We start from the raw sequence: 27121 nt of genomic DNA, 5'->3' as shown, positions 1-27121 counted from the left end.
TGCTGCCTTGAGCTTTTCTGTAGGCAAAATGCAGGTAAAGATTTCACCAGCTTTTAAAAAAATAATGCATTTATACCTGTCGAATTATTCTGTTCAGTAGAATATAACCGCTATACCACATAGACTACATCTACCTTAACATGGTAGATATAACTGAAGGGGCCATAAGGTATGTTGTTTCCTGCCTAGGAATAATGGCATTCCCACATTTTTGCAAGCTTTATACAGCAACAAGCAGGAGTGTTGAGCACATTCCTCATGTGACAGGCACCAGCAGCCTGTGCAAAGAGCAAGACTTTCTTGTAGCCGTCTAGGAGCTCTGTGATAAATTCTCCAGTCTCAAAGATACTGGCAGAAATCAGAAACCCTGAAGGAGATAATAGAGTGGCTTGTGCGGAGATAAGTAGCATAGACAACACTTTTGAAAAAGAAGGCAAGCATGTATTTTTTTGTGTTACAGTCATTAACAGCGTACATATAACTATATGCCAATACTACAATAGACCTAATGTGTGCTAATGGGGCAGTCAGGAAGAGACATGGCACTCCGTCAAAGGAGGACAGAGCTTGATATTGAAAATCCATTTTAAATATTGCATTTAGTATTCAGGCCATCCTCAGAAAAAGGTGTAGCAGAAAGAGCATCCCAAAGCGGCAATGAAACTGATTAGAAGTGCAAAAAGATTTCCCTTTAAAGGAGGAGAAAAGATTAAGTCTTTCTGACTAGTGGTAAGTAAAGGGAGATGGGAGGGAATCAGAAATTGAAAGCCTGGTCCACGTGACAGTGGAGTCATTGGGAAGCCTTTCATTAACTCCAGCAGCGGTTGGAGTATGCCCTCTGTTCAGCTAATCCTGGTTGTTCTTTCATGGTGGAGGAAAAGACATTTAATGAAATACACAATGAAATGGTATTTGCCATCTGAAGTACAGTGTATCTGTTTTACTCCCTGTGGCTGGACATCGACACAAGGAACCTACAGGAAAAGAAGGGTGAGACTCACGCTTCTCCCAGGTACCAGAGCAGATACAAGGACCACTCCTGGCTGAGAACTAGGCACCTGGACCTTGCGGAGCCAGGAGAAGGTGGTGCTCAGAGGCGGCTAACACTCAGACGATGAGACCACCCCTCAATGCCATTACAGGATAACAGGGGGCAGAAGTGAAAAGACACCTTCCCAGCCTTCCCTCCTTCCAGAACCAGGGGTTTGCCCAACTCAGCAGCTTCCCTGCTGCCACAAAGTATGTCCAGGCTCTTTTGGAAGCGCGCTGAAGTTTGTCAGCTGGTTACATGCTGGAAAACATGTAGAAGATTTATCATTCCTCATGTTCAGCCAGTTAGCAGCCTGAGTTCAACAACTGACATCTTCAGTACGTATAATAAGATATCCTGTTAATTGTTTTGAAGTGATTTCTCTAGAGGTAGTCTAGAGGTAAAGAAGTTTAAATGCTTGTCCTAAGCATGTGCCTTTTTCTCTATTAAGTTTCCTCTAGTGCTCTACGTGTGATAATTGCTGTTTCTAAACTGCTAATTAAGCTTCTGGAGACAGAGATGCCTGATTATAGTGAGTTTCAAAACACTAGTGCACTGGGAGCGGGATTTTCTCCTTGAACTGTGCCTGAAGATTAGCACTTCAGGGCTTGTACACGTAACGTGATTTTATCAATCCTGCACGCTTTTCAAAACCGTCTTTCAAAAAACATTTCTAATAAGATATGATTTCGTCATCATGTGGTGCTGATCGGAGTTTTCTACGGAGTATCGTTGTGGCTACGACCTTAGCTCTAATCTTGTTCTTTGCTATTTTTTTGCTATGCTGTTCTTTGCTATGAAGTAGTCTGCTTTTAAAATGTCTGAGAACGAGAAATAGCTTTTGGTCCCCGAAGGCCCTCACCTCACCCCAGCACAACCAGACGATTCCGCCCTGGCATTGTTCTCTCTCTTTTCAGCCTTCTACAAATGCCCTCCACGACGCTGGGAGCTGTGGAAAGAGGACAGAGATATTTCTCTTTGTCAGATGGACCTTTCAATCGTTTTTCCAAAGGACAGTATTTGGGAAGTAATAATTAGGGCTGGGGAGTGTTAGAGAGGTTCAAAGCACTTGTCCCCTGCTGACAGAAAGAAGTAACGGCCACAGAAGGTCTGTAAGTTTGTTACGTGCAAATCAGTACTGAAGTCAAACGTGCTACGCTGGCTTACAACTACTGAGCAATTTTACCCAACATTTTTGGGAAATACTGAAATATGCCTTGCTGAGAGAGCTATGAAGGGGAGGGGACTGCAAGGGAAGGAATCAGCAATGAAAGTGGAAGAAAAGAAAATAAATACCCACAAAAGGCTTTTCTAAGACAGTCAGACATAGCGATCGAAGATGATTAATTAAAATTAAAATCCTGGAGATGTCAGAGTTTCCGGGAGTTACCTAAGAGATCTGAGTCTCCCTTAGCTGATAAATCCTTTGCTAATAATGTTATCTATCGGCAAAACCACATTATTTTTTGAGGGATTTATTCAGTGAGAAACTGAGGTCTGTGACCAGACAAAGACACAGGGAGCAGATGCAATTCCTTCAAAATTAAGTTACCCACCTGGTCCAAGTTTTACTCTCAGCAGCTAGCATATAACTGAAGTTTCCTTTTATGCATTTAATTCAGGCTGTTGTGTAAACTAAGGAATATACACTGCAGGGTAGTTAAAAAACATGAAAAGTTGTTTTTCTTTGTTGAGGGTCAGGTTCTGGCATACATTTAAAAAAACACTCAGCTGTGCATTGATAAACAAAACAACTGGCTTTCAAGTGATTTGGCACGGTGATCTGGGGTTTTGTTGTCAGTGTCAACTAGCTAAATCCTTTAAAAAAATTTCATTATATGTTTCTGTGTCAGCCTTCCTCTCGAAGCTGCCAGCAGCAGGAAGCCCTTTATGAGCAGAAACACCTGTGGATGTTTCTCATTTTTGCATGCGTACTTCAACCTTTCAAAGGGCATTCCTCAACTCGCAGCTCTTCGTGCGAAGCCAGAGCTAACCCTTTTGTTTTGCGAGACCACGGGGTAAATATTTTGGCCTCTGGGCCCTGTCTGTGGGAATTCTTGCCCAGGGTTAGTGACGGCAGCATTTAAACAGTTATCAGAAATGACTCCTGAAAAATACTTATGGTTCTGGCCTGGTCATGGAAAATCTTTTATAGCAGACAGCATGGACAAGCATGTTCGGGGTTTCCAGTCAGTGGGACGGGACGGGACGGGACGGGACGGGACGGGACAGAGGCCCAGGCCGTGGTTGCCCGCAGCACCCGCAGGCCCCCACGCTACCTCAGGCGGGCACCAGCGGGCAGCCACGCGGGACCGAGTCTGGTTGTGCCGCCGTTCCAGCCGCCAGCGTGGCTGGCAGCCCACCTTCACCGGAGCCCGCACACCCGTTCTGCTCTCCCACTTGCCCACACATCACCATTTTAATCCCAGTCTACAAACGACCGCGAGTTTAACCCCAGCAGAAACCCCCTCGGACACCGCGCCTGACCGCGCCTGACCGCGGCGGCGCCGCCCGTCACACCCCTGCGGGGCTCCCCCCGCCGGCCCGAGCCGGGCCGAGGCGGACAAAGGCGGCGGGAGGCGGGGAAGCCTGACTGGCCGCGCCGCGACGGGGCGGCCCCGCCGCCGCCACCGCCACCCGCGGCGCCGCCGGGACAGCCGGGGGGGGCGGCCCCGGCGCGGCGGGGGGCAGCGGGCCCGGCCCGGCCCGGCCCCGACGGCGCCGCCCGCCACCGCCACCCTCCCCACCCCGGCCCGCCTCCGCGCCGCGACGGGGCGGTCGGCGGCTCCGCGCCCGCTGCCGGCATGGAGGCAGCAGGGCGGCGCGGCCGGGCCGAGGGGCGCCCCGCCTGGGGGGTCCTGGTCCCGGCCGCCCTTCTCCTCCTCCTCCTCCTGGCAGGTCAGCGGGGCCGGGCGGGTGGGCGCTGCGGGGCGGGAGCCGCGAAGCTGCAGGCGGGCGGCCGCCAGCGGGACCGGGGGGGGCGGCGAGGGCCGGTGTAAGGCGGCAGCCGGGGGGCTTTTTCGTCTTGCTGTCGGTGATGGAATTGGCAGCCGGAGTTGGAAGCGGCTGTCGGAGCCGGACCCCCCTGTGCAGGGTGTGCTGTGCGTGAGCCCCGTGCGGGCCGCGGGGAGGGTCAGTCGCGGCCCCCGGGGGGGAGCCGTGAGGTGCCCCTGGGCCGGGCGAGGGCAGCCCTCGGCGCCGCCGGTTGCCCGGCGGCGGTGCGAGGCGGCGGCGGCGGCTGCGCTTGCCGGGCGCCTCGGGGGCACAGCCTGCGCCAAAACAATGGGTGACAGCGCAAAAGCCCGAAGCTGCCGACACGGGGAGTCCTGCGAGGGTAACAGCGCAAAAGCCGTGGCGTGGGGAGTCCCGCAGGCGGTCGCCTCTGCGTTGCTGCTCCTTCGCAGCAGGGCCCATGCCAGTTGCTGGCCTCCCCTCTCCTGGAGATTGCCGTGCCTCCTGCTGCCCCAGTTGACGCGCTGGGGAAACTGGTCTCCAGGCCGATGGGTCAGTTCTTCCACTTTTTTGTGCGTGTGATACAGGGGTAACCGCACAGGTTTGGGGCGCAGCCGCGGGAGCCACTGTGCATGCTGCCTCGCACGGCCTCTCCGGCCTCCTGCTTGGGTGGCACTTGTTGTCAAGCAGAGACCGAGCACAAGCAGGTTGACAGAGCCGGCCTGCTACAATCTGACGAGCAAGGTGAAGGTGCTGGGTTTGGGGATGGTTCAGCAGCTCGAGCCGTTCGCTACAGTTGGTGTGCGAAGGAGCCTCGGCGCCAGGTGGGAATTTGCAGCCAGAGGTGGGGAAGGCGCGGGAGCATGGCGGCGGCTGGGATGAGGTGGGGTTGCCTGGATGCCAGCACCCTGAGAGCTGGGCCGGCGTGGGTGAGAAGCAGTAACAGGAACAGGAGTAAAACCTACATGTAGAGCGGGAACCCCCTGGTGCGATCTGCTGCCTGGGGAAAGGGAGCACCGGGGTACCGGGAATGCAGAAGCGCGGTTTGTCATCCGCGCTTTCAGGGCTCCACTGTGCCAGCATGCTTTTGCGTGACCAAAGAGGTCACCAAGAGTGACAGTGTGTGGGGCAGGGAATCTCTTTGGGTTCATCCAGGCTGCAGTTGAGGTCTTGGCAGAAGGGAGGGAGAGACCGGGATGAGATTTGGGCAGAGTGGGACTTGTGAGGATGCTTTTACAGTGCAGTAGCAGTACCCAGAGATGAGAGGCTGATAGCTTCAGAATAACTTCTCACGGCGATAGAAGGATGCGAGTTCTTCCATGTTTCTTGATTGTAAAGAGCTCTCTTACTGTTGTTTCACAATTTGTGTTGTTCCTCAGTCTGGCAGAGCATCGCTGCTGGAAATGTTTGTGGCCCTGGCTGGGCAGGCGGTGGGGCAGAGAGGGTGCTGGATGCCGCCATGCCATGCTGGCCACGGCGCTGGCACTGGAGCGGAGCGAGAGGGAGCTGCTGCCAGCTGGCCTGGGATGAGAGAGCGCCAAGCAATTCTAATTTACACCCGGGGCTGGGGCTGGGCAGGGACTGGGGGAGGTAGCTGGTTCCTAGGCAGCTTCCTTCTCCTCTGCTGCAGCTCGGTGAGACAGGCAACTGGCCTCAAGTTTCCCTCTGGACTCTTTGCGGGAATGGAAGAAGGTGCTCCGTGGTGTCTTGACGTTTCAAAACGCTCTTTCTTATTTTAAATGATTAAATACGAGAAGGAACTGATGCGGCCAGCTACAAAATACCCATACACAAAGCACCTAAATCTGAACTTCCTACTGAAATGCAGAATGAGTGGGAACGGGCTGCCGTTTGTACTACAGGGCCAGGTCACGCTGGAGTGAAGTCCTGTGATTGAATAAAACTGTTAGATTGCATTTTCTGTACTGCAGTTTGTTGTTGCTGCCGTTTGACCGCATGAATGTTATTTTTATTCAGCAGAAGATTGTCTGGCTCAGTGTGATAATGACTGCAAAGCTTACTGCTGTGATGGGACTACTCCCTACTGCTGTTCATATTATGCCTACATTGGGAATGTCCTTTCGTAAGTATATTTGTGCTTTAGAAAAAAAAAAATTGATGTGCTGTGTTCCTGGGCTTGATGTAAAATTGGGTTGTGGGAAACTGTGTTTTGGTAATAAACAATAGCAGGGTTTGGGGTTTCTTGGTTTTGGTTTGGTTTGGTTTTTTCCTTGCTGGTAGCAAATATTGGTGTTCCTCTAAAGTCTCATGTTGCATATAATTTTGAAGCATACCAGAAAGCTTGCTAAAATTGAGGGTTATGTCCTTAGCTGGTATACAATAATATAACTTCTGGAAGTGAGCTTTAGAGGTGGTAAAAGCTTTGTTTCAAGCTCTTCAAATGGAAAGTATTGTTAATAGAAATCTTGTGGGGTTTGTTGAAACACTTTGTTACGATACCTGAGCCAAACCACTGTTCAAATGACTTGGGTTTGAAATTCTTTTTGCTTTGGATACTTTTTTTTATTTTTGTTGAATTTTGTGGGTTTTTTTTCTTTCTGTTTGTTTTCGTTAAGTGGTGTTTTGGCTTTTGGTGGAGTTTATTGAATAGATTCTAGGTGAGGTTAATCTGACCTTTTAACACTGCAGTACAAACAGCATGTTTGACAGTACTTGAAAAAAGCACAGCAGGTGAAATGGGGTGGGTATGAATACTTCCTATCTAGAGAAAAATCTAGGAGTAAACTGTTGATTAAAAACATAGGCTCCAGTGCCACTGTTAGCTCTGCTTTGGTGAGGAAGAAGAGAAGCTAGTGGACTTGACTCTAGGCTCTGGGCTTAATTTAGGTGACAGCCTGTAAGTATTGCGTTCATGTGCGAGGGCAAACCTAAACAAAACATAAGATGTTGTTCTTCAGGATAGGGCATCTTACCTCCCATTTCATCAACCCCACCAGTAATTTCCTTAACCTTTAGCATGCAGTCTATGACGTATTTTTGGGTTATATTCTTGGCTAAAACCAGAAAAGAAAAAAGATGTATGTCGTACAGACTGCTCGGTGCTTGAAGAGGAGTGAGTGGGAAGGTGGTAGTTGCTTTTTCTAAAAAGCCTCCTCTGATGCAGGTTTTGTTTTAGCCGTGGTACCTGGGGGACAAGCCAGTCTTCCCTTCAGTGTATTTTATAGGACTTTGAAGGAGTAGGCAGAGTGATGGTATTTTAATACAGAATTGATCCACAGTTTTTAAAGCAGATCAGACACTTCCTGGGCTAAAGTAAATAAAATGATGATAGATCACCAGAACCCTTCATTCCTCTGGAAATAAAAAAGCATGCACTTAAGATTGATTACTGTTGGAGAATGGCAGAGGATGTTTTTCCCCCCCTCACCTAGGGAATGTCTGCTTTGATATCTTTTTTCTTTTCTCATTCCAAAATTGCTTTCCATTTACATGCGTAGAAGAAGGTGCTGTTTTTGAATACCTTATTCCAGCTCACATGTGGTTAGGAATGATGGACACAATAGCATAGGATATCACATTATAAGAAAGAGGCTTCCCATAGAGCAACAAAGCAAGTGGATTTCACGTCCCAGTTCCACGTGAACATCACTGGCATTTGTCTAGCCTAATGTCAGAGCTCTGCTTTGGAAACGATCGGCCAGGGGATTCTTTGAAGTGACTGCTGAAATGTTCAAACCATGCCTTCAGCGCCAGGTTGACACCTAGTCTTTTTAAAGTTTATTTGACAAATGTAAAGTGTGTAACTGGATGGTTGTGAATACTGAAGGGGCTCTTACAAGTGCTGTTTGCCACAACATGTCTCAAAGGAGACGTTTGATTCTTCTCATTTTTTATGGTTAAGTACTCCAATTCATAGACTGGAAGACCAGTCGGGAGTCATTATATTCCTCTGACCTGATGTTTTGCATCATCGAGCCATAGATTCCTCCCCCCCGCCAAAAAGCTGTTTCAGACACGTCTTCTTTAAACATGTAATCTCTTTTCGAAAACTTCAGGCATTCGTGTGTTCGCTATCTGTCCTGGTAAACTGTTCTATAGTTCATTTACTAACACCGCTGGGAAATTTTGCTGGGAAACGAAGGCTGAAATTCCTACTGTCAGCTCTTAACTTATCTGCAAGTTTGAAATGTGGCCTAAATAGTCATCATGACGGCTGTCAACCTTACCACTGGGCTGGGTGAACTCTGTCAGCCTCACATGTAAGATTTGCTTTGTTTTGCTTTGCCCTGCTCAGGGGTCAGTTCTTTGGCCTTCCTTTGAGCTCCCTCTAGTATTTTCACTTCCTTCTTGAAGTGTGGCTGGCAGGGCTGAGCACAAGGTTTTGGGTTTATTTTTTCCTGTATCTTTCTTTGAGTACCTATTTTGAAGCAGCTATCTGTGATGATCACAGAAGACATAAATGAACTCTAGCAATTTGTTCCAGCTCTAATTCCTTAAGTCACAGTCCTCAAAGCACGTCTGCTGCTTTAAGCCTGCAACATGGTCTTTGCTAGGGTTACCACCTTGCATTTAGTTGTGTTGCAAAAGATGTTATTGTGACTTTAACTATGGTCCATAACAGTAACCTTCCCTTTTCATTATTTGTCACTATACTGGGTTTTTTTGTGTGTGTGTGCGCAAGCTTTTCCTGCAGAAGTTTCATTTTGCCTCACCCCCAAATGGCAAACCGATGAGGTTGCATTAGAAGTAGTCACAATCCCTGGAATTTAGAAATGGCCACTAGTAACTTACCTGCTTATGTCTTTCTGTTGACAACTGTGTATTGAAATCTTCCAACGAACCATTTTTGATCCAACAAACTACGTGTCCTGATAGTTCCATGTAATGCTGTTCTTTAAATATCCTTATTTTCCTGTGCCGTCATTTTTGACCCTACTGTCTGCACCAAACAATGGACTTGATCTGCGTGGGTGCTTTTATAAGTGCCTTTTTTACTGTCTTAAACACCATTAGTAGCCCTCAGTGCTGTACTGGCTCCTCTGCTTCTTTAGGGGTTGCCTATGCTTCTTTCTTTGTTCACACTAATTTTTCTTCTCTCTGTTCTTTATAAATCTGCATGTCTTTCTGAAGTTTCTGCTCTTAATCTTCTCTAGGATTTTTTTTTTTCACAAGCGTAACTCTCTTGCAGCTTTGGAAAAGCCTTTTGGCATGCAGTAGGTTCTTTTTAAACAATTCTGTTTTGTTTCACGCCTCTCACTCTTCTCTTTCTAGACCCATATGCCAGCAATTGTGCAAACAGACTATAAACACCAGGCAATAATGTAAATACTGATTTTAAAACAAAGTCAGTGTGACTAGATCATGATCATTGATACTTACGTTGCTTGTAGCTTTCAGGTGATTAATTAACTCTCTTCACTCATTAAAATGAGATTCAACATTGAGATATTCTATGTAGGGTTTCAGAATTTTCTATGTTAAGAAATCGCCATCTTTTTAGGACATTGGGGAATTTTTTTTTCTTTAGTCACATGAGGTTTTCAGCAAACATCCTCCAGGCTGTGTGCATCTGTGATTAGCCTGTTTTCTTTCCACACATGAAGAACAGATGCAGAGTTATCGGCTCATGCTAGTATTAGGATTTCAGGACCTGTAAGAGATGTTCCACAACTCCATCTTTAGTTGGACTACAGGTACAATCTGTAAGCGTTCGAGGTCTGTGATGGAGTCATCTGTAATCCCACGAGCATCTCTAATGTAAAGTAACACATCCTTCCTCCTCCTCTCCCCGCCCTTCGTGATGCCCTTTCAGAGCAAGTTGTACAGCGTTAATGTTCCAGCTATATTTCCCTTCCCACTAGTTTTCAATAGCTACAGCCTGTCATTATTTCCTCTGATGCATATGTATTTCCTCCTGTTTATTTGCTGGGCATGTAGTGCTTAATAGTTAGCCCTTCTAAAAATGTTTTTTTCTTGGACAAATTACAGATCTATGTTTGGACTTGTGCAACATAACAAAGCTGTGTCTGTGGGGTGAAGGAAAAGGCACAGGGATGCTTAAGTGCTCAGACCGTTCCTCCTGCCCACCTTTTCACTCCCCCCTCCCCCAGAAGAAAGCTTGGAGGCACCCTTTCCAGCCTTCAGCATCATCCCAGCACTTCAAGAAACTCAGACTACCCTCCTCCTCAGAAGCTAGTTCCTAAGCTATTCAGTCAACTTGTGATTGACCTTTTATCAGTTTCCCTGTGCTGTGTCTGCTTCTGCAGCTTGCTGCCAGGCTTGGGACTGTGAGAACTGCAGCCTGTTTTCTCCATGACAGATGCTCCAGGTTTGCCCACAACAACAGTATCTCCCCAACTAACTAACCAGCAGCATTTTGCCTTCTCAGAGGAATTGGAGACATCTGGTTACTGCCTGCAGCTCCACCCTGAAACCCCAGAGCTCCTCAGAGGTGGGAGTCAGAACGAAAGGGGTTTCTTCTGCAGAGCCCAAATTTGAGTGTTTCTGACAGTGCTCTTCATATCTGCTTCTGCCCCACATACTTATCCTGGTGGATTTTCTGCGGGCTAATCTCCAGTTTAGGCTTCAGCACATTGTGCCTTGTGTTTATTATGGCCTGCAGGTAACTTCTGAGCCGCGGGGAGCTCTCTGGGCAGAGATGTCAGCAGCTGCGTGCTGTCGGGTGTGGTTCTGGATGCTGCCTTTGCTCTTTCACAGCACTTCACGGCCAGCAGCTGTGAGTTGATGTGAAATAATCCCAGATTCCAGGTAAATAATGGAGCAAAGAGGACAAATAGTCCAGCTGTTCTTTCCAATGGATACTGCTGGGCCAGTTGAATATTCAGTGGAAATGAAGGGACTTACACCTGTATTTGGCCCACAGTATTTAAGAAAACTCATTGATAAAATATTCAGCCCTGATGATTGGCCTATATTTTCCTGGATAAGTCTTTAAAGGGAGTAAACTGGAATGTTGGCTTAAGCAGAAGAAGAAAGCTAAGATGCAGTGATGCCACGCTACATTGCGAAGTGTATGAAGTTTTTTGGTAAATGTCTTCAGAATGACTTACTCTAAGGCAACTTTTATTTAGGAAACCAAAACAAAGTAAAACAAAATACATGATTCCAAGGACTTCAAAAGTAACTGGAGGAAAAAGTAAATAAAAACTTCAGAGAACTGTGATCCAATTACAAGTATTGAATGGTGATTTGTGAGAGAGTAGGTGGAAAAATCTTACCGGAGATAATGAGGATGCAATAGCCTGTTCAGTGACTGCTGAAATATCAGGTGTATTTTACATGAGCTCAACGTGTGTTGAAGGGAGTGAGTTTTTTGGGTGGGCTTTTTGTTTTGTTTTAAGTCTAGAGATTGCACAATGTGGCCAGGAAGGAAGGAAGGCAGACAGAGAGAATGGGAGGAAAAGAGGCAGAGAATACATTTAGCATAAAAATTGTGTGCATACCTCAGCCTGCAAAACTGAAGAAAAAGCCAAGTGTAGTGTATCTAAGGGTGGCATTTGACATAGAGTACTTTACATCGAGTAGTACTTTTGAGAAAAGCAGCTGACCCTGGAGAATGCCATTTTGGTTGTGAAAGGAAGAATGTCCCTTAAGCTGATTCACTTGATATGAGAATATGGGATGGAGGGTGAGTATGGAGGAGGAGTGCACCAAAGGACAGAATTAACATTTGAAGCGTTAGGAATATAGAAATGTAGCCTCTGGAGTTCATAGAGAATATAAAAAAAAAAACCAACACAGGAATCTTGGCATTCACTGTAGATTCCAAATAATTAAAATTAGACACTTTCAGGCATCCCACAGTAAATATGCGAAGCAGCATATGGGTCGGGGATGGTTCTGTGTCTGCATGACAGTTGTATGGTACTCTGCTTAAAATAAAATTGTGTTCCTCTTCATCAAGATGATGTTCAAAATTTCCCATGATTGAAGCACTTTGGGACAACAGGTAAAACTGCAGTTTACCTGGCAGTTGCCATTTCATGCCTCTGGCTCTGTGACTTCTGATATAATGCCAGAGGTGCACCAAAGGCCTGGCTCAATAATTATTTTTTCCATTTGGCTTGAGTTGTGGCTGCTGATTAGGAGCGTCTTCCTGAATGAGCACACGGAGCAGAGCCTGAGGATGCTTGTGCTGAGTGCTGGGGACTGGCTATAAACATGTCATCGGTAAGGGGAAGGCTCTGATAATTACACTAAAACCATTTCCCTTTCATTCTGTCCAAGAGGTGAATAGCAGTTCAGCCTTTTAATTCTTGGTCGTCGGCGTCTGTAATACCTGTGGTAGCACAGTATCCTTGCTTCAGCCTGGGAAAACCTCCACAAGAGAGGAGACCCAGCTCTCTCTGTGCAGGGGTTTTGATGAACCACAGCTTAGAGAAAGACCTAGGACCACGTTTTCATTGTAAGATCTGCTGGAGAGAGAACTGGTATTCAAAATGTGACCTTTGCAAAGTGTTTGAACTTCCAGTTGTTTTTTGTTCCATGCCTATTGTCCCAGTTCATATCCTTCAGTGGAGAATGTGCGATCAGATTTATGACCAGAGCAGTATCTGTTCCTGACGACGGCTGCAGAGGAAACCCTTGTCAACACCAGAATTAAAACGCAGGGCACCTCTTCTTTAGACCTTTGTGTTTTCATTTCTGACCCAGTGTTGTGACAAGCAGCTCAAAATGGGAAAAAAAAAACTGTGTTGCTTGCCAAACAGCAGCTCTCAGAAGATAGCTCCCGCTTCGAGTGTCCCACCTCTGTTTTTATGGGTGTCTCACTAATCATTTTGAAATGTTTGGGACTAATGGGACCACGTTCTTTTGTTTGTTTGATTGTTTTTGGAAGGTTAGGTGTTTTTTTTATTTTAGTAGGTAGCGATAAGAACTAGAATACTTTTTCTAGTGAAAACTGGAAGTCTTTGTAAACATGCGAGTTCAGTGGTTCATAAGAAAAAAGGCTAGCACGGTTTTGTGCTAAAACTTGAGTTGTTGACATCCCTGCGGATCATCTGTTTTTCATCATTTGGAAGATAGTTAGAATTTGGACTGAAAATGGAAGTATTAAGGTATAAATCATTGAAATGCTCTCTGTGGCTTACAGAAAACTCTAGGGGGGGAGAATAAACATTCATAAGGAATTCAGTGAAATTAACTTGCTTATACTGCACTGTTTATTTTGAAAAGATTTTTCAGTGAAAAGGAGAGATAATTTTGTGTTTATCACTTGCCGTGGTCTGTTTTGGAAGCCCGCAGGATTTTCCCATAAGGTTTGGTCATATAAAAGAAAAATGCTTTCTTAACACTTAGTGAGACTGATGTAAAGACTGAGCCTGGGGATTAGGTTGATCACAAGATGACTGTCCTTTCTTCATAAGAATTCTACCTTCTGTCTGTTATTTGTTATTTTATACCCCCTCACACACCTTTCCCTTTCAAGTGGGTGAGAGGTCCACCTCTGAATTTGGTAAGAATCTGTAACTTTGTTCAGTCATCTGTACATCCAGAGCTTTTGAGAGAATTCAGGCAGTCTGCTAGGTACCAGTTCAGCAAAGTAATTAAATGCATTTGTAACTTCAAGGCGGTGAGTAGGTGCAATGGATAGAGTACTCATCCTGTTGAAATCAATAAGCTAATTACTTCCGTGGGGATTTCATGCACTTGGCTATAATGGGGCAAGTTGTAAGCTCAAATACCTTGTGGAATCCAAGTGTTGGAAAGAACCATTTTTTTCTTTCTATTTTCTTTTTTTAATCACCATGGTACCGTCCACGTCCACTGTCACTTCATGCTCCCTTGCTCCCAGTTCAAGTGCTGCTTAGTAAGGTGTGTCACTTCTGGAGGGTCAGGAGGTACATAGGACAAATCCCACCTCAGCTGACTCATCCTCTTCCTGTGCATCCAATTCATACATGCCTTCCCTACCCCCAGCTGGAGAATTTCTGGTTTATTGGCCAATTCTGAGATTTCATTGACCTTGCGGGATTCTCAGAGGATTAGTCTGTTGCGTTTTGTACTGGTTGCTCTGTAGTAAGTAATATCACACCAACTCAGAGCAGGGTTATTAACGAAGATCCTTCTGGGTCAAAAGCTATACAGGAGGGCCATTTGATGCTATGCACAGTGTAATTGCAGCCAATCCAAATAAAATCTGTAGCACTAATTCAATATTTGAACAATATTGTCCTAGAAAGATAAACTCTCATTCTAATCTTAATGCGCCTCCTTAAGGGGCAGAAATGAAGTTCGGCGTATATAAGTGAGTTATTAAAAATTAAAGGAAATGAACTGTTAATTCACAGGGCAGCCACAAGTTCCTTCGAGATTTATAACCACAACTAGATCGAAATTCCACAGTTAATATAATCTTCAGAAATTCATTGGAGTTTTCTCAATGATTTTTCTGTTTAAAAAAAGAAAAAAAGTTGTGATGTCTACTTTCAGAACCACTTCCACTGTCATAAAACCCCTTTTTTTTTTTTCTGTAAATAATTATTTTTGTAAAATACAAGATTTCTCCTGGGACTTATTCCATAAGTAAGTATTTAGTATGGGTTGGAGAGGCATTCATACCACAAACTGGGCAGCCATGTTTCATGATCGTGTCTCCCTCTCTTGGCTTGTCCACACAGATAAGAGATTTTTATTGCTGTCATTAAAGGCAGTTATTCCTTTTGCTCACAAGAGAGGCTTGGTTTAATGCTGAATGTTCCAGTGTCTCTCTCTTTATTGAGGCCCATGGTACAGTTTGTCACAAGCACAAGAGGTACTGAGGATCTACGGCTATTGTTGAAACATCTGTTTGTCAGCCAAGACACAGTGAACCTTATTTTTAGGTGCCTTGTGGACTTGCTATGCCGCTGTTGAAGCGTAAAGGGACTGTGCAAACTATCTCTGCTCCAGTCCTTCATGCAGTCCATGGTCAAGGTGATCTAATGAAGGTATAATTATGGTACTGCTGCTCTGTAGCTATTTCCAGCCAATGAGCAGCCCATAGGGCACCAGTGTTAGTAAACTAGGAATATCGTATAAAATTCAATCCCAAATGTGTGTGCTTATGCTATCACATTAAATGTAGTTTTGATCTCTGATATTCTGTACTGCTTATAACTGTTGTGCCTATGCATTTGACTTTTTCCTTCCAGCAGCAGGGTAAGAGAGGGCCTGGATGTAAGCAGTGCCCTTCCCTTCCCCTTCCCCTTCCCCTTCCCTCCCCTCCCCTCACGACTGGTGGTCCCTCTTCCTCCCCAGTAAAAGGAACAGAATAGAAATAATCATTTGGGTCAGGAGGGAAGCTAACTAGCCTCAGAGAGTGGCATGTCCCACCATGGAGAGGGAGGCTCCAGCTTCACCAGCGGATGACTTCAGAGGACAGAGCCCCCCAGGAGCAGTTTGCAACCCTCTGGGTGAGGTAACATAAACTGGGAAGAACAGGAGGGTTGTCAAGCAGAGGGCAGGGGATTGCAACTGCTGCCTGTTACCAGTTCTACGTGATGTGTGTATGTATATACATGTGTATATATATGTATATTTGTGTGTGTATATATACACACAATTATCTTATAATCAATTTTCTTTTGAAATTCTTTCCCATTTTCCTACAACACTAAAACCATCTAGAATACTGGCTGGTGTTAAGATCCTGTCCTGGTATCTGTGTTGTAGAAGCACCACGTCAGTGGTGCCCGTTGGCAGCACTTGGCATTAAGAGTTCAAGGCTCCAGGATTACTCCAGGCCGGCCGGCCTCTGCGGCTTTGGCTGGGGTGGTGAACGGGGAGGATGGAGGAACACTGCAGAGCACTTATTCTCTTATTGCAATGCCACTGCAATAGATCCCTAAGCGTGGAGAAACATAAATATTCTGATATCAGACTGAGGAGAATTTGGAAATGGAAGACAAGCATTGCAGAGACCCAAAATTAATTACTTAGGTATAAGTAGCACTTAAAATATGATGGTGTTTAAATGGTATATGACAGCAGCTCTTAATTCTTTTGTTTGGATCAAATCCTTCAAGTTCCTGGGCTTTTGGGCCTCTCCTCATCTGCTACTTTGGAAATGTAAACCAAGAGGAGAGAAAATAAGCAGCCAGCATAAATTTAACACTTAACTTTTCATTGTTGGGACTAAAGCAACTCTAATAGTATTTTGTACAAGACCTTGTTGAAATACATCTCTTGGAATCTTTGAAAATTTCCTGGAAGAGTAACAAGAATTTTTTTGTGTGTGATATTTTATATAAAGAATACCGCTTTTTGTAATCATCCTTGCTTTGCACTTGTGTAGCATATTATCTTCCAAGAGTTTCAAAACACTTAAGATTGTCAGTTGTTTCAGGCTCACAATATCCTGTCAGGCAAGGCTACAGTGTCTGGGCATTATCATTGCCTGTCTGCCATCCACGTAGCGTGTACTCCTGCTGGTGATAGCTCCTCGCTTCTAAGAGCAGTATAAACTACCAGAAAATAAAGATGAAGTATTTGACTTACGGGCAGAATTTTGATTACTTGGAGCCAAAGTTTTATGTCTGAATGTAGGCATTAAATGTGCCATGGGTAAGCATATTCATATGAAAACCTCTTGGGATGGAGGATGGCCTTGCGAGGAGTCCTTGTGTGCCATGTCCAGCACAAAAGCACTCTCAGCTGTGAGTGAGAAGCCTTCGTGTTAATCTAATCTAAGTAATTAGTAACCTTCCCACAAAACCCTTCTGTCAGAGCACCTTATGTGCCAATGTTGCATTCTTTTAAGACAGTGGTTATTTTTGTCTGCCTTTCTGTTTGCCGGCATCGTTGCTCTGGGGCACAGCTTCTCCCGCACTGCAGTGTGCCAACCACTTGCTATGCTGCGTGGTCCTTGTCCCCAAAGACCTCGGTGAGGCTGTGTCCAACGATAGCTACTATATTTACATGGCTGAAAGCTAATAATGTTTGTTCAGTCCACGGCAGTAATCCTGTGTTTGGCTTGGAAATAGATGGCCTATTTACGTAAACTAGGATTATGAAAATAGATGACAGGATCACCAATCTGCTTACCTTGCATTGCTTTCCTCTGGTGGCTCCTTGCAGGGATAATTTGATCTTAAATTCCAGTGGAGAGAGAAGGAATAGAGCTTCAAGGGGATGGGGGATGGATGAAAAGTTATGGCCCTCATTCTCCATTTTCAACAACATTTAAAATTATCTGCAGTAAAGCACAATACGTCTTTGTTCCTGAGCCTTCACGATTGTTGAATGAAACTTAATGATTGAATTACCGTATTTCCAGAAATGTAATAAAATGTCAGCTTGACAATAATGCTTTCAAAATTGCTATATGACAGGGGTGCTGTAAACATAGTGGCATGTCTGCTGTATGTTTTGAATAATATGCTACATTAAAATAATGTGCTGAGATTAGATGGGGACCTACGTATTTAACATCTGTATTTGGTAAGCTTACATTTTTGCTGTCTTCTAACATAATTTATTTGGCATTAAAATTCCATATTCTCCTTCAGGAGAGGAAATTTTGCCTGCTTGCTCCTCACGCTCCTCCCCAGTCATCCTTTCTTTTGAAGCGAGGATGTGAGGGAGTGAGACCAGCTCGTGAAGCGGCCTCTATGGCCTGGCTGCCTCTGCTAGCAGGGGATGGTTTTGATGACCTAGGAAGGTCCTTTTGCATTAGCCACAGAAGTAAGGATTTGTTCCATTTGGGGCCTGGGCTGATCAAACATTTTGAAGCTCTTGGCAAGCTGGTAGGTACAGGTCTCTCAGCCATATTCCTCTGCAGTCGCAGGCTGACAGCAGCTGCTTAGAAGCTGACCTCCAGGCTGGCATCTGCACAGCAGACGGTGATAAGTACTGTTTATCCAGCAGGCACAGTCACCTCTGCGTGTCAACTGGCCCGTGCACTGCTCGGGAAACAGCCCTGTTTGACGTCACTCCAATTTGGCAAGTTACAAAGCAACTTCGGGTTTTTGAGCCATGCATCCTTGTTTAAGGGAGGCAGGGTCTTTTTGTCCCTCCTGCAAGGAGGGTTTTGTTCTGTGTGTCTGTGACCAGTTCCCCAGAAAGATGCCCCAGTAGGCATCTGAAGAGCCTTGTGATCCCCTCCAAAGAGCTGAATAGCCATGCTGGGGGATCCCACTTGGGTAGGTGGGCGATGGGGGGCTGCAGGGAGGTGGTTGTGATTTCCGGCCCAGGGCTTCTCCCCACTGGGCTCTGTGCTGAGTGTCCACTAGATCATCAGATATTTTTAGGAGTCCAGAAAAATAATGCCTGTAGTTTATCTCCATGTCACCTGAAATCTGTCAGGTACAGCTACAGTCAGATACCTTTGAGACAGCATCAGTTAAGTTTCTGTATACTTCTGGTTGATTTTCCTTCCAGAGATTTGTTGTCATTACAGAGCTGCTTGCAATCCCAAATTACCCCAGGAACTTGCAATGATGGGGTCATACTGTCATTAAAGGTTGACTTATTTCTTCCGTGAAGAAGTTGAGTTAATTGGAAGTTTTTGTTGCTTAAAAGCTGGGGAGGTTACTCCCCAGGGGGAGGCTTAGTGGCTCACCCAGAAAATCACCAGGACTCCTTCTGAGGAGTTTCCAGCTGCCTGTGTGGGGCAGAGCAAGGCTGTGTGGAAGATTGAAAACTGCTGCTTGGTACTCTTTCACTATGCCTTGTCGCATACTGGGGCTTAAAGGAGAATTGCTCATGGCATTTGTGCTCTGTAGTTGAAGGGAAAGGGCAGGCTGTACCTCGGTACTATGAGCTCATCCCCCTGAGCATCCTCCCTCGTTGGGGCCTGACCCTGCTGCCTGTCTCTGGTGGACGCTTGTGTTTTGTCCTCCCAGACCTGCCTGTGGTGCCATGCTCTGGGACGGCACAGTTCTGGGTGCATTGGTCCAGCCTGGTGCTCAGCTTTTGCTTGGTGGGTCAGGGGCAGCTGGAGGGGGTCCTGGGAGAGGCTAGGACCTTGCAGGGAGGACACAGAGGCCTTGTGGGTGGTGAGGACGTGCTCTTGTTGCACGGGTGCCCTCTCGCACCTTCCCGGTAGGGTCCCAAGGCCGTACCATCAGGATACAGCCCTCAGGTTGAGGGAAAACGCAGTACTTCTTTTAGCTAATATAAAAGTAACTACTGCTCTGTGAGACTGGTAACTGGAAGGCAAGTAATCAGTTAGCAGCCGTTGTTTAAAGGAGCTACAGCTCAAGTCAGGGTTTGCACTTTGGCTTCATTATGTGTCAATAATTTAATGTATGTTGCAGTTGCTGATAGGGCTTTGTAATGAGGTGCTATTGTTTTTCCAGGCTGAATACTTGCTGTGCTCACAGAAAACACTGGATGTGTGGATACGTGAAACAAGTCAGCTGATTTATTACTGTTATCTGTCACTTGCATTGAATGGTTTTAATAACTGCCAGGACTAATGGCTCCTCCATAACTGCCAGTAGCACTGCTATAGCTGTTGCTATACTTCTACCACTCTCATTTTTTCCCAACTTATGTCAGGAGATACAAACTGTCAATTAACTGGGCAAAATCCTCCAGTTACTTGATGTATACTGACATGCACTGACTGAAAATATGGTCCAGCATGAGGAGAACTATGAGATTTTCCTCCAAAACAGGCAAACAAAATCTTTCAGGCTGTCTCTGGCCATCCAGAAGAGCGTTGTGGCAGCTCCACCACCATAAGGATTCCCTGTGCTCCACTGCCCACACTCTGGTGTGAGAAGTACCTTTTTCCTTGGTATTGTCAACAAAACCCTCATATTGGCTTCACAAGAGCAACACAACCTTTCTGTCCAGGTGCCTGTGCCATAAAATGGGGATCAGAAGTTTCTCCTGCTGTGAATTCAAATCTTCAGCTTTGGGTTTTGTGCTCTGACCTACTTAAGAAGTTGCTTGAGGCTGAACATCAAACTGGCCCCCGTTTTGTAGCCAAGTGTTTCCACAGTCCTGTTTTATTCTTGTGGTTTTTAGTTGCTTCTTCCTCAGAAAATACCCAGCTGATTTTACTTGTTGTCCCTGTCCCACCTGCCTGGCCTGCTTGGAAAGCCCTCGTGATGACTTGCAGCAACACAAAAACCTCGGTCACGAGCATGTCGCTTGGAAGAGCTCCCCTTGCCAGGTGTTTACTCTTCCACTGTAGCAGCTCCAAACAGGCCCAGGAGCCAAAATAAAACCAGTTTGGGCTTGAAAGTGCACCTTATCCATCACAGGACCATAACGGTTCAGAGGGAAAAGCTCTCCTTTCTCTTCTTTGCATAGGCTCAGCATCATTGCTGCTGTTCCCTGGGTGGGCGATGCTGTGCCTCACGCGCTGTAGCGATGTGCGAGGGCACAGATCAGCCATCCTGAGGGAGGTCAGGCTGCAGCCCCTGGGTGGGAGCTGTCACTGCCTCTGCCCTGGGAGCCGAGCTGCAAGCAGTACGGCTCTTCAGAGGAAATAATGCACTGCAGCAGTGTTACTCCTCAGCTCTAAATGCCTGCTGCTGCTTCTCCCAGCCTGGGAGCCCCATCTTCCCAGAAGGTGTGTGTCCCAGAGCTGTCTGGCCCTGTGAGCAGGACCCCAGTCCTTTTCTCCGTGCCATGTGCCAGGGAAGTGCTCTCAAGGGGCAGATTGGTGACCTTCCATAGGACGCCGCCATTGTGTAACTACTCCTTCATTAAGAAGTTAAAAGGATTAAGAACTGGCTGACATGTCAAAAAGTGGAGGCAGCAAAGAATTATCCTGTAATGAGGGTTGTTTGCAGCGAGGTTCTTCGGGGATTAGTACTAGCACTGAAAACTTTCCAATGCCAGTCAGGACCTAGGATGTAAATGCAAAATCCCCGTCGTAAATGTGTGTGTGAGAAAAATACATTTTAAATGAATGCACTTTGGAAGTTCTCAGATGACAGATTTAAGGGTGTTTCTGTGACCTTTATTTGTTCCTCTTTTGTATTCTTTGTGGTGCAGCCTTCAATTACTTTGTTTTCACGGAGCAGTGGGATTGTAAGATTCGTACATGTCTTCCATGGAGATGTTTTCAATGCGTAAGGGCACGTACATCTTTATATAGATTTAAACTTGGCCCCTTCATGCCCACTGCATGCAGCAGTGCAAAAGATCCCCTCTCTGATCTTGATACGGGAGGTTTCAGACCTGTAAGTGGCTTGGGCCTTTGATGGCCGAAGTTCTTTACCAGCTCATATGAAACATTTTGCTGGCCTCATTCCAGCTGCTACTGATTACAATCAAAATGCATCACAGCTGATGCCAAGCAAAGTATTAGTTGGGAAGCTCAAACCAGATGCACAAGGCCCAGAGAATTCAGTGTACCCTCTCCTTGCAGAGGCAGTACCTCCTGGCCAGGGTAAACAACTAGCAAAGCAGTGCAGGGATGCTTTTTTCATGTTTTCTGTGGCGGAACTTTTCTGAACACGAACAAGATGTGTTCTGCTGTGATGCTAGCACATTAAGAGGAGGCAATAAAAATTTCAGCGTTCTAATTAAGTGTCATTTTTATTGTGGGGTTTCAGGAATTCAGTGACAATACAGTGAGAAATGGTCTATGCAACCTAATTAAAAACATAACAAAGTGCCTTCCAGCTCCTATGTTCAAATGTGTTTAGGGATCCCAGATGCTGTTTTCATGTATCCAGCAAGAGTTTTGCTTCCTGAGGAAAGGCTCTGAGAGGCCGCGAAAGACTCAGACTTTCTGCAGGTGGTCTCCTGTGGAGTCCCCCCTGGCTTTTGGGACACTTGCTTTCGTGACCAAAATTTTACCCCTGTATTGGAAAACTGCATGTCTTTGTGTACGCTGACTTTAGTGCACTTACTTCCTGACTTTTTAGTCTCGGCACCATAGCTCTTTCCTCTTCCTTTTTTTAAAAAAAAAAAACCAAAACCAAAACCAAAAAAAAAGAAAACACACATGCTTACCTCAAAGCCCTTGCATTCTCGCCTTACTCAATTACTCGGATTCTTGATCCTTGAATACTTTCCGCTAACATTGTTACATTATTTCTGCTAAACCGTGAAATATAATAAATAAACTCTTAATCAGTTGTGACTCCATTTCTATTTCTGAAAGCTGTCCAAGATGGTGAATTAAATGAGGGAGGAAGGGGGATTTGGGTTGCACTGTGATCTCTGATAGTTGAATGTAGGTTGAAAATTCCTTTGAATTAGTGCCATCGGATGCAACACAAAATACCTAGATTTTCAGGGCATCTTCTCAAACAGAGGTCAAGAAGAGAGTGAAAATAAGCTTTATCCTGTTTGAAATAGATTTCAGCAACAATATATTCATTCTCTTAAGCTACTTAGCATATTTTTCATAGCAGTGTTATATTTAAGCTATGAAACAAGTTTTTTGTAGTTGTATTTTTAACATGATATTTTCAAAACTGTCTTAAAAAAATTAAAAATCTGCCTTTATGTGCCTGTCTCAGGCTTATTTTCTGCAGCCTGAAATCAGTTTTCCAATGGTCATGAAAATGCCAACTTGATTTACCTTGAAGTCAATAGGAATCTTGTTGAGGCTGTAGAACTGGACTGGTAATAAATGCCGCTGGTCCACATGCACAGCAATGGTTGATGAATGGTTCACGTGTGCCATTTTAATCTCTGAAATAAAATAGACGGAAATGATGGTTGGAGCCCAATCATCATAGCAATGCGTTATCAGCATAGTATCTTTGTGGCATTCTTCCATCTCTTTGAGAATGAGGATGTTGTACCAACTTGGTACAGTAAATGGGCTCTAGAAATTGGTCTAGAGACTGTCTGCTGAAGGGGACTACCTTCTCTGTGGTTTACTGCACAGATCTAGCAACCTTAAGAAGACGTTGCCTTGATTTAAAGCCTCTCCCACCGAAAGTCAGAGTGAGTTACTGGTTTGCTTCTTTTTAAGTTCTGAGAGTGTTTGATTGTTCCCGGCATCTTGCCATTTAATAGCTCTGACAAGTGATTGGTTTGGTTTAGTTCAAGTAATTGTATTAGTTCATGCTAAGCTGTCTGTCTGGAGGAGCTCACACAAGGTGGCAGCGGGGCTCAGCAGGCAGGTGTGAGAAATGAGGGGTGATAATGAAGCATATCTGTCCCCTCCAGGGGTGCTTCGTGTTCGAGGAGAGGCAGGAAAGGGCAGCAGAGGTTGTCATTCTCCAAATATAAGGGCCAGTTCCCAGGGGTGTTTCTTTTGTCTTGCAGAGTGACCTGCAGAGTGTGGGAGCTGAAAGGGGTTGTGGAGGAACGTCATCCACCTAATCTCTCTCTTTCTGGTAGCCTGGCCTGTGTTCAGGACATGAGAAACTGGCCAAAGCCATTTAATGAATCATCTCCTCTTTCTGCCAGGTTGCTGGCATAAGCATGTGGAAAGGCAGCTCATTCCTCCGCATGCCTGGCTCAGCCATGCCCTTGTGGAGGGGACCATCCATGCCCAAGGTCTCCCATCACACCTCACCAGGGCTGTGAGGAGGAAGATGAGGAGAACAAAGCAGTTTACTCTAGTGGGGTCAGCAAGGCAGGAGAGGATGTGCTTTCAGATAACCTGTGGGGTTAGTTCTCACAAGGAACAGGGCATAAGAAAGAAGATACACATAATGGTGTCTGGACATAAGTGACCTTTCCTACACTGGTACAAGTTTCTGAAAGCCTTTGTGGCAACCAGGGTAGTTTTATGCTAAGGCGTGTTATAGCATTTCTTGAATCGTTTTACAAAGGCAAATGTGTTGTTTAAAATACTGTTTATTTTGTAACTACAAGTGATTGTGCTGAGAGTGTATGGATTTGCTGTAACCCATGTCGATGGTTTCTGTTTTTTGTTAGTTTTTTTTGTCTTGTTCATAATGAACTTCTTTCAAAATCTGCTTGGTTTATAACCTGGGGCCCAGTTTGGTGCCCATGGAATCAGCGGAAGGTTTCACACTGTATTTCACGGGCTGTGGTGGAGACTGGAGGACTGTCACCTACTTAGTGGTATTACTATCCTCTCCTCCACCTGAATAGAAATGGCATTTGCTTTTCAGTCCAACTGCTGAGTCTACCAGTCAGCATCATGACTGGCAGCGGTTGTGGTGGCTTAATAGCCAGTTATGGTTACTGGGAGCTGGATCCCTTTCAGTTCAAAAAGTGGACTGAAGCTGTCAAATTGCTGCTGATCTTACAGCAGTATTTCTGAGCTGATCACAGGGATATAAATTTTATTACAGCTCCCCTGGATGTCTCAAGCTCTCAATTAGCATGTTTAAAAATCAGTATAATCTTCATTTAGCACCTGAAGCAAAGTCATACATGAAACACAAGACTGCAGAGTTTGACTCCAAGAGAGGTGCTTTGATGTAAAGCTGATATATTTTAAATCTCTTTGCTTAATGCCAGGAAGCAGGACAGTGAATATTGCAATGTATAGTCCATGTCTGGCAGTTTCCAGTGCATTAGTTATATTGCCACGAAGGAGGTGGTGTGTAACAGAGACAACGCCTGCAAAAATAGCTAATGTGCTGTCAGCTTTAGGGGCCCATTTAAAAGGCAGGGTGATAATGGAAGCACATAATGTTGCTCAGACATGAATATCTACTGCCGTGGTCTGCAGGTCATGCTGTAACTGCTCTCTAAATTTAAATAGGTACTTACTGTGTGCATCTGCACCAGATGGCATAGGTTTAGCACAGCCTGTGCTGCACTGAGTGAAATGGAGCCTTTTTTGTTGGTGGTGATAAGGATATGTCCAGCAAGATAGAAATAGATTAAATACAGACTTCTGTTCCCCAGAACCTTTCACTGCGGTATCTGTCAGTCAAGCAGATGATGCTCTGTAGGAATGAATGACCAGAGGGGAGTGATGACCCCAGGTGGGAAAAAAAGTTACTGACTTGAGCAAATGCTTGATTTCCTTGTACTGATATAAGCTGTTGTAGCCAGACCAGCTACCTTTAATAAAGTAAAAGCATGATCTTTTTAGCAACTCACTGTAGCACTCTCCTAGTGTCACTTTAGTAAGGGGGTGCAAATATCTTGTCTTCAGACAATTTGCATCTGCTAAATTAGCTGTGGTGCGTTGGTCCTGATGTGTAAACAGTGCAATTACCAAATCCGGAATTTAAAATTCCAGAGGTGATCCAAGTTCTAACTAATTTTAAGCATGCTGTCACTGGACTTAAGCTTTTTTTTCGTGGTCTGTTTAAACCAGGGTGCTTACGAATTGCCCATTCCCTCTGAAAGCTGTGCTCCCATTAGCCGGCAGAGGCTGTGTGGCATGCTTGGGCGCTCAGATCCACGCACGGTCTCTTGGCTCCCTGGGCTGGATTCACAGTGGTCCTGGCATTTATAAGGATCGCTGCACATGCAGTGCCTCCACAGAAGTCTATTTATAGTGCAGGCTTGAAGGAAACGTAAATTAAGGCGTATACTAGCAGGTGACAGAGAGAGAACATGTTTTTCAGGCTGAGTGGAAGGCAGGTCAGTTAACCTTCGTTTTGCCAAACAGGAAATGGAAAAAAAAAAAAAATTAAATCCATGTTTCATGAAAAATAAAAGTAATTAGTTATTCTGTAATCAGATTACTTCAGAAATGCTAGGCATTCCTGTTTGCGAGGTGCTACGCATCTGGAATTATTTTCTTAATGTTTCAAAGGAAGTAAAATTGGGTTTGCTCTCCTGAGAATCAATTAGTTCTCTGCTGGTAAATATTTCTAAATCTGTAGGTAAAAAAAGAGTAAAGCTTCCTCAGTGCTACAGAGAACAGGTCAACTGTGTAACGGCTTCTGCAGAATTCGTTAGCAGAGTAACATGTCAAAGCAGAAGGTTAATTTGCAGAGATTTGTGCTCTGCAGCCCCAAGTCCTCCAAGTTATCAGACTGCTGCACTTGTGGAGGACACTGGTGCCCACAGGGGACCAATTTACCTGCAGCTTTTTTGAAGTCACACCTTCTGGTTTCCAACTAAAACAGGAGTTATATTTTACAGGTGTAATCTGGTAGAACAAGGGAATCTACCTGTCAGTGGCTTTTTCCACTGACTGCTTAGTATTATGGGAATACTGGCTTGGCCCTTAAGTTGTTTGATTTGGCACCATCAGTCCCCTGTGGCTTTCCAAGGACCTATGACAGTGTGTCACTGTAGACTGTGACCACCATTTTAATTTCAGAGTACAAGCTGCTGCCAGGGGAAAGATAATTATGATACAAATGATGTTATTTTTTCTTCTTTACCAAAAAATATACAGGTGTGGTGTTGACATCGAATGTCAAGAAAAGCAAAATAGCCCTAAGATCTAAAAATACCTGCATAGTCTAAGTTCAACTTTTAAAGATAAATCGATTACAAGGTGAAATCTCAGCTCCTTTTGTATGGATGAGGAGTGGGGACTGGGCTATTAAACCCAGGATGTCAAACAAGTTGCAGATTCTTACAAGTTACGCTCAAACATTTAAAAAAAATTCATTACCCTTTTTAAAGAAGGAGCCTGCCCCTGTTCTCTAGTTTATAAATATTTCATGCTGAAATAATGCATGAGGTAGCAGAGCTCACACCACGCTGCAGGGCTGGAATAGCTCTTTTCAGATTCTGATTGAAGTGGATCACTGGGGAACTGCACGTCTGCTGAAGCCAGTGTACCCAAATCTGCCACTGCAGGGTTTGCTTCTCAGCAGATGCGTATGAGGGGAGCAATTTGGCTAGCAGGGACTGAGTGCGGGCTGTGTTGCTTGCTGTCTGGGTTGGTACAGAGGTTGAGCTTTAAGAAAACAGGAGAAAAAAGTAATATTATGTCTAATGTTATTCTGTAATGCAATTACAAATGCATTGCCCTTTTCACCAGGTAGTGGGCAAGCAAAATCAGTGCATGACTCATTAAGAAAAAATCTGCCTTTTTTTTTTTCCCTTCTGTTTTCTGTTTTTATTTTTTTCCTTTTCTGGCCCAGAGGTTCAGATTTTGGGCTGCTGGTGGTTAAGGAGGGTAATTAAAGACATTGTCTCAGGAGGCAGTTATGGGAAAGAAGGAGAAAACCTCCTTTCCTTTTTGTGGCTTTGGGGTGGAAAGGTAGATTCCCTGAGCATCAAGTTGGGAGTGCTACACGGAAATGGCGTTTGGCTGCAGCAGCGTGCGGCAGTGGGAACCATGGGCAGGTGAGCTGCTCCCACCCCGAGCATCGAGGCAGTGGCGAGCCCCACGGATGGCCAGAGCTCCCTTTGCAGAGC

The 27121-nt window shown here is 45.2% G+C and overlaps 1 protein-coding gene across 3 annotated transcripts in view; it reads left to right on the top strand.

Annotated features, from left to right (window-relative positions):
* The first annotated feature begins 3522 nt into the window (after positions 1-3522).
* Positions 3523-27121, top strand: part of CYYR1 (cysteine and tyrosine rich 1) — a 59087-nt gene continuing 35488 nt past the window's right edge. Inside the window, exons 1-2 of one of the 3 annotated variants that reach the window (XM_064470252.1) lie at positions 3523-3928; positions 5963-6065. In XM_064470252.1, the coding sequence (XP_064326322.1) occupies positions 3835-3928; positions 5963-6065 (197 nt within the window). In that variant the 5' untranslated portion in view covers positions 3523-3834. Of the gene's footprint in view, positions 3929-5959; positions 6066-27121 lie in introns of those variants that run through there. The other 2 variants (XM_064470245.1, XM_064470256.1) reach the window with 2 other exon arrangements.

The sequence above is a fragment of the Phalacrocorax carbo genome, chromosome 1 (assembly GCF_963921805.1).
Source record: "Phalacrocorax carbo chromosome 1, bPhaCar2.1, whole genome shotgun sequence".
NCBI lineage: Eukaryota > Metazoa > Chordata > Aves > Suliformes > Phalacrocoracidae > Phalacrocorax > Phalacrocorax carbo.
The sequence above is the reverse complement of the archived record's forward strand: the minus strand, read 5'-3'. Positions and strand labels throughout refer to the sequence as shown.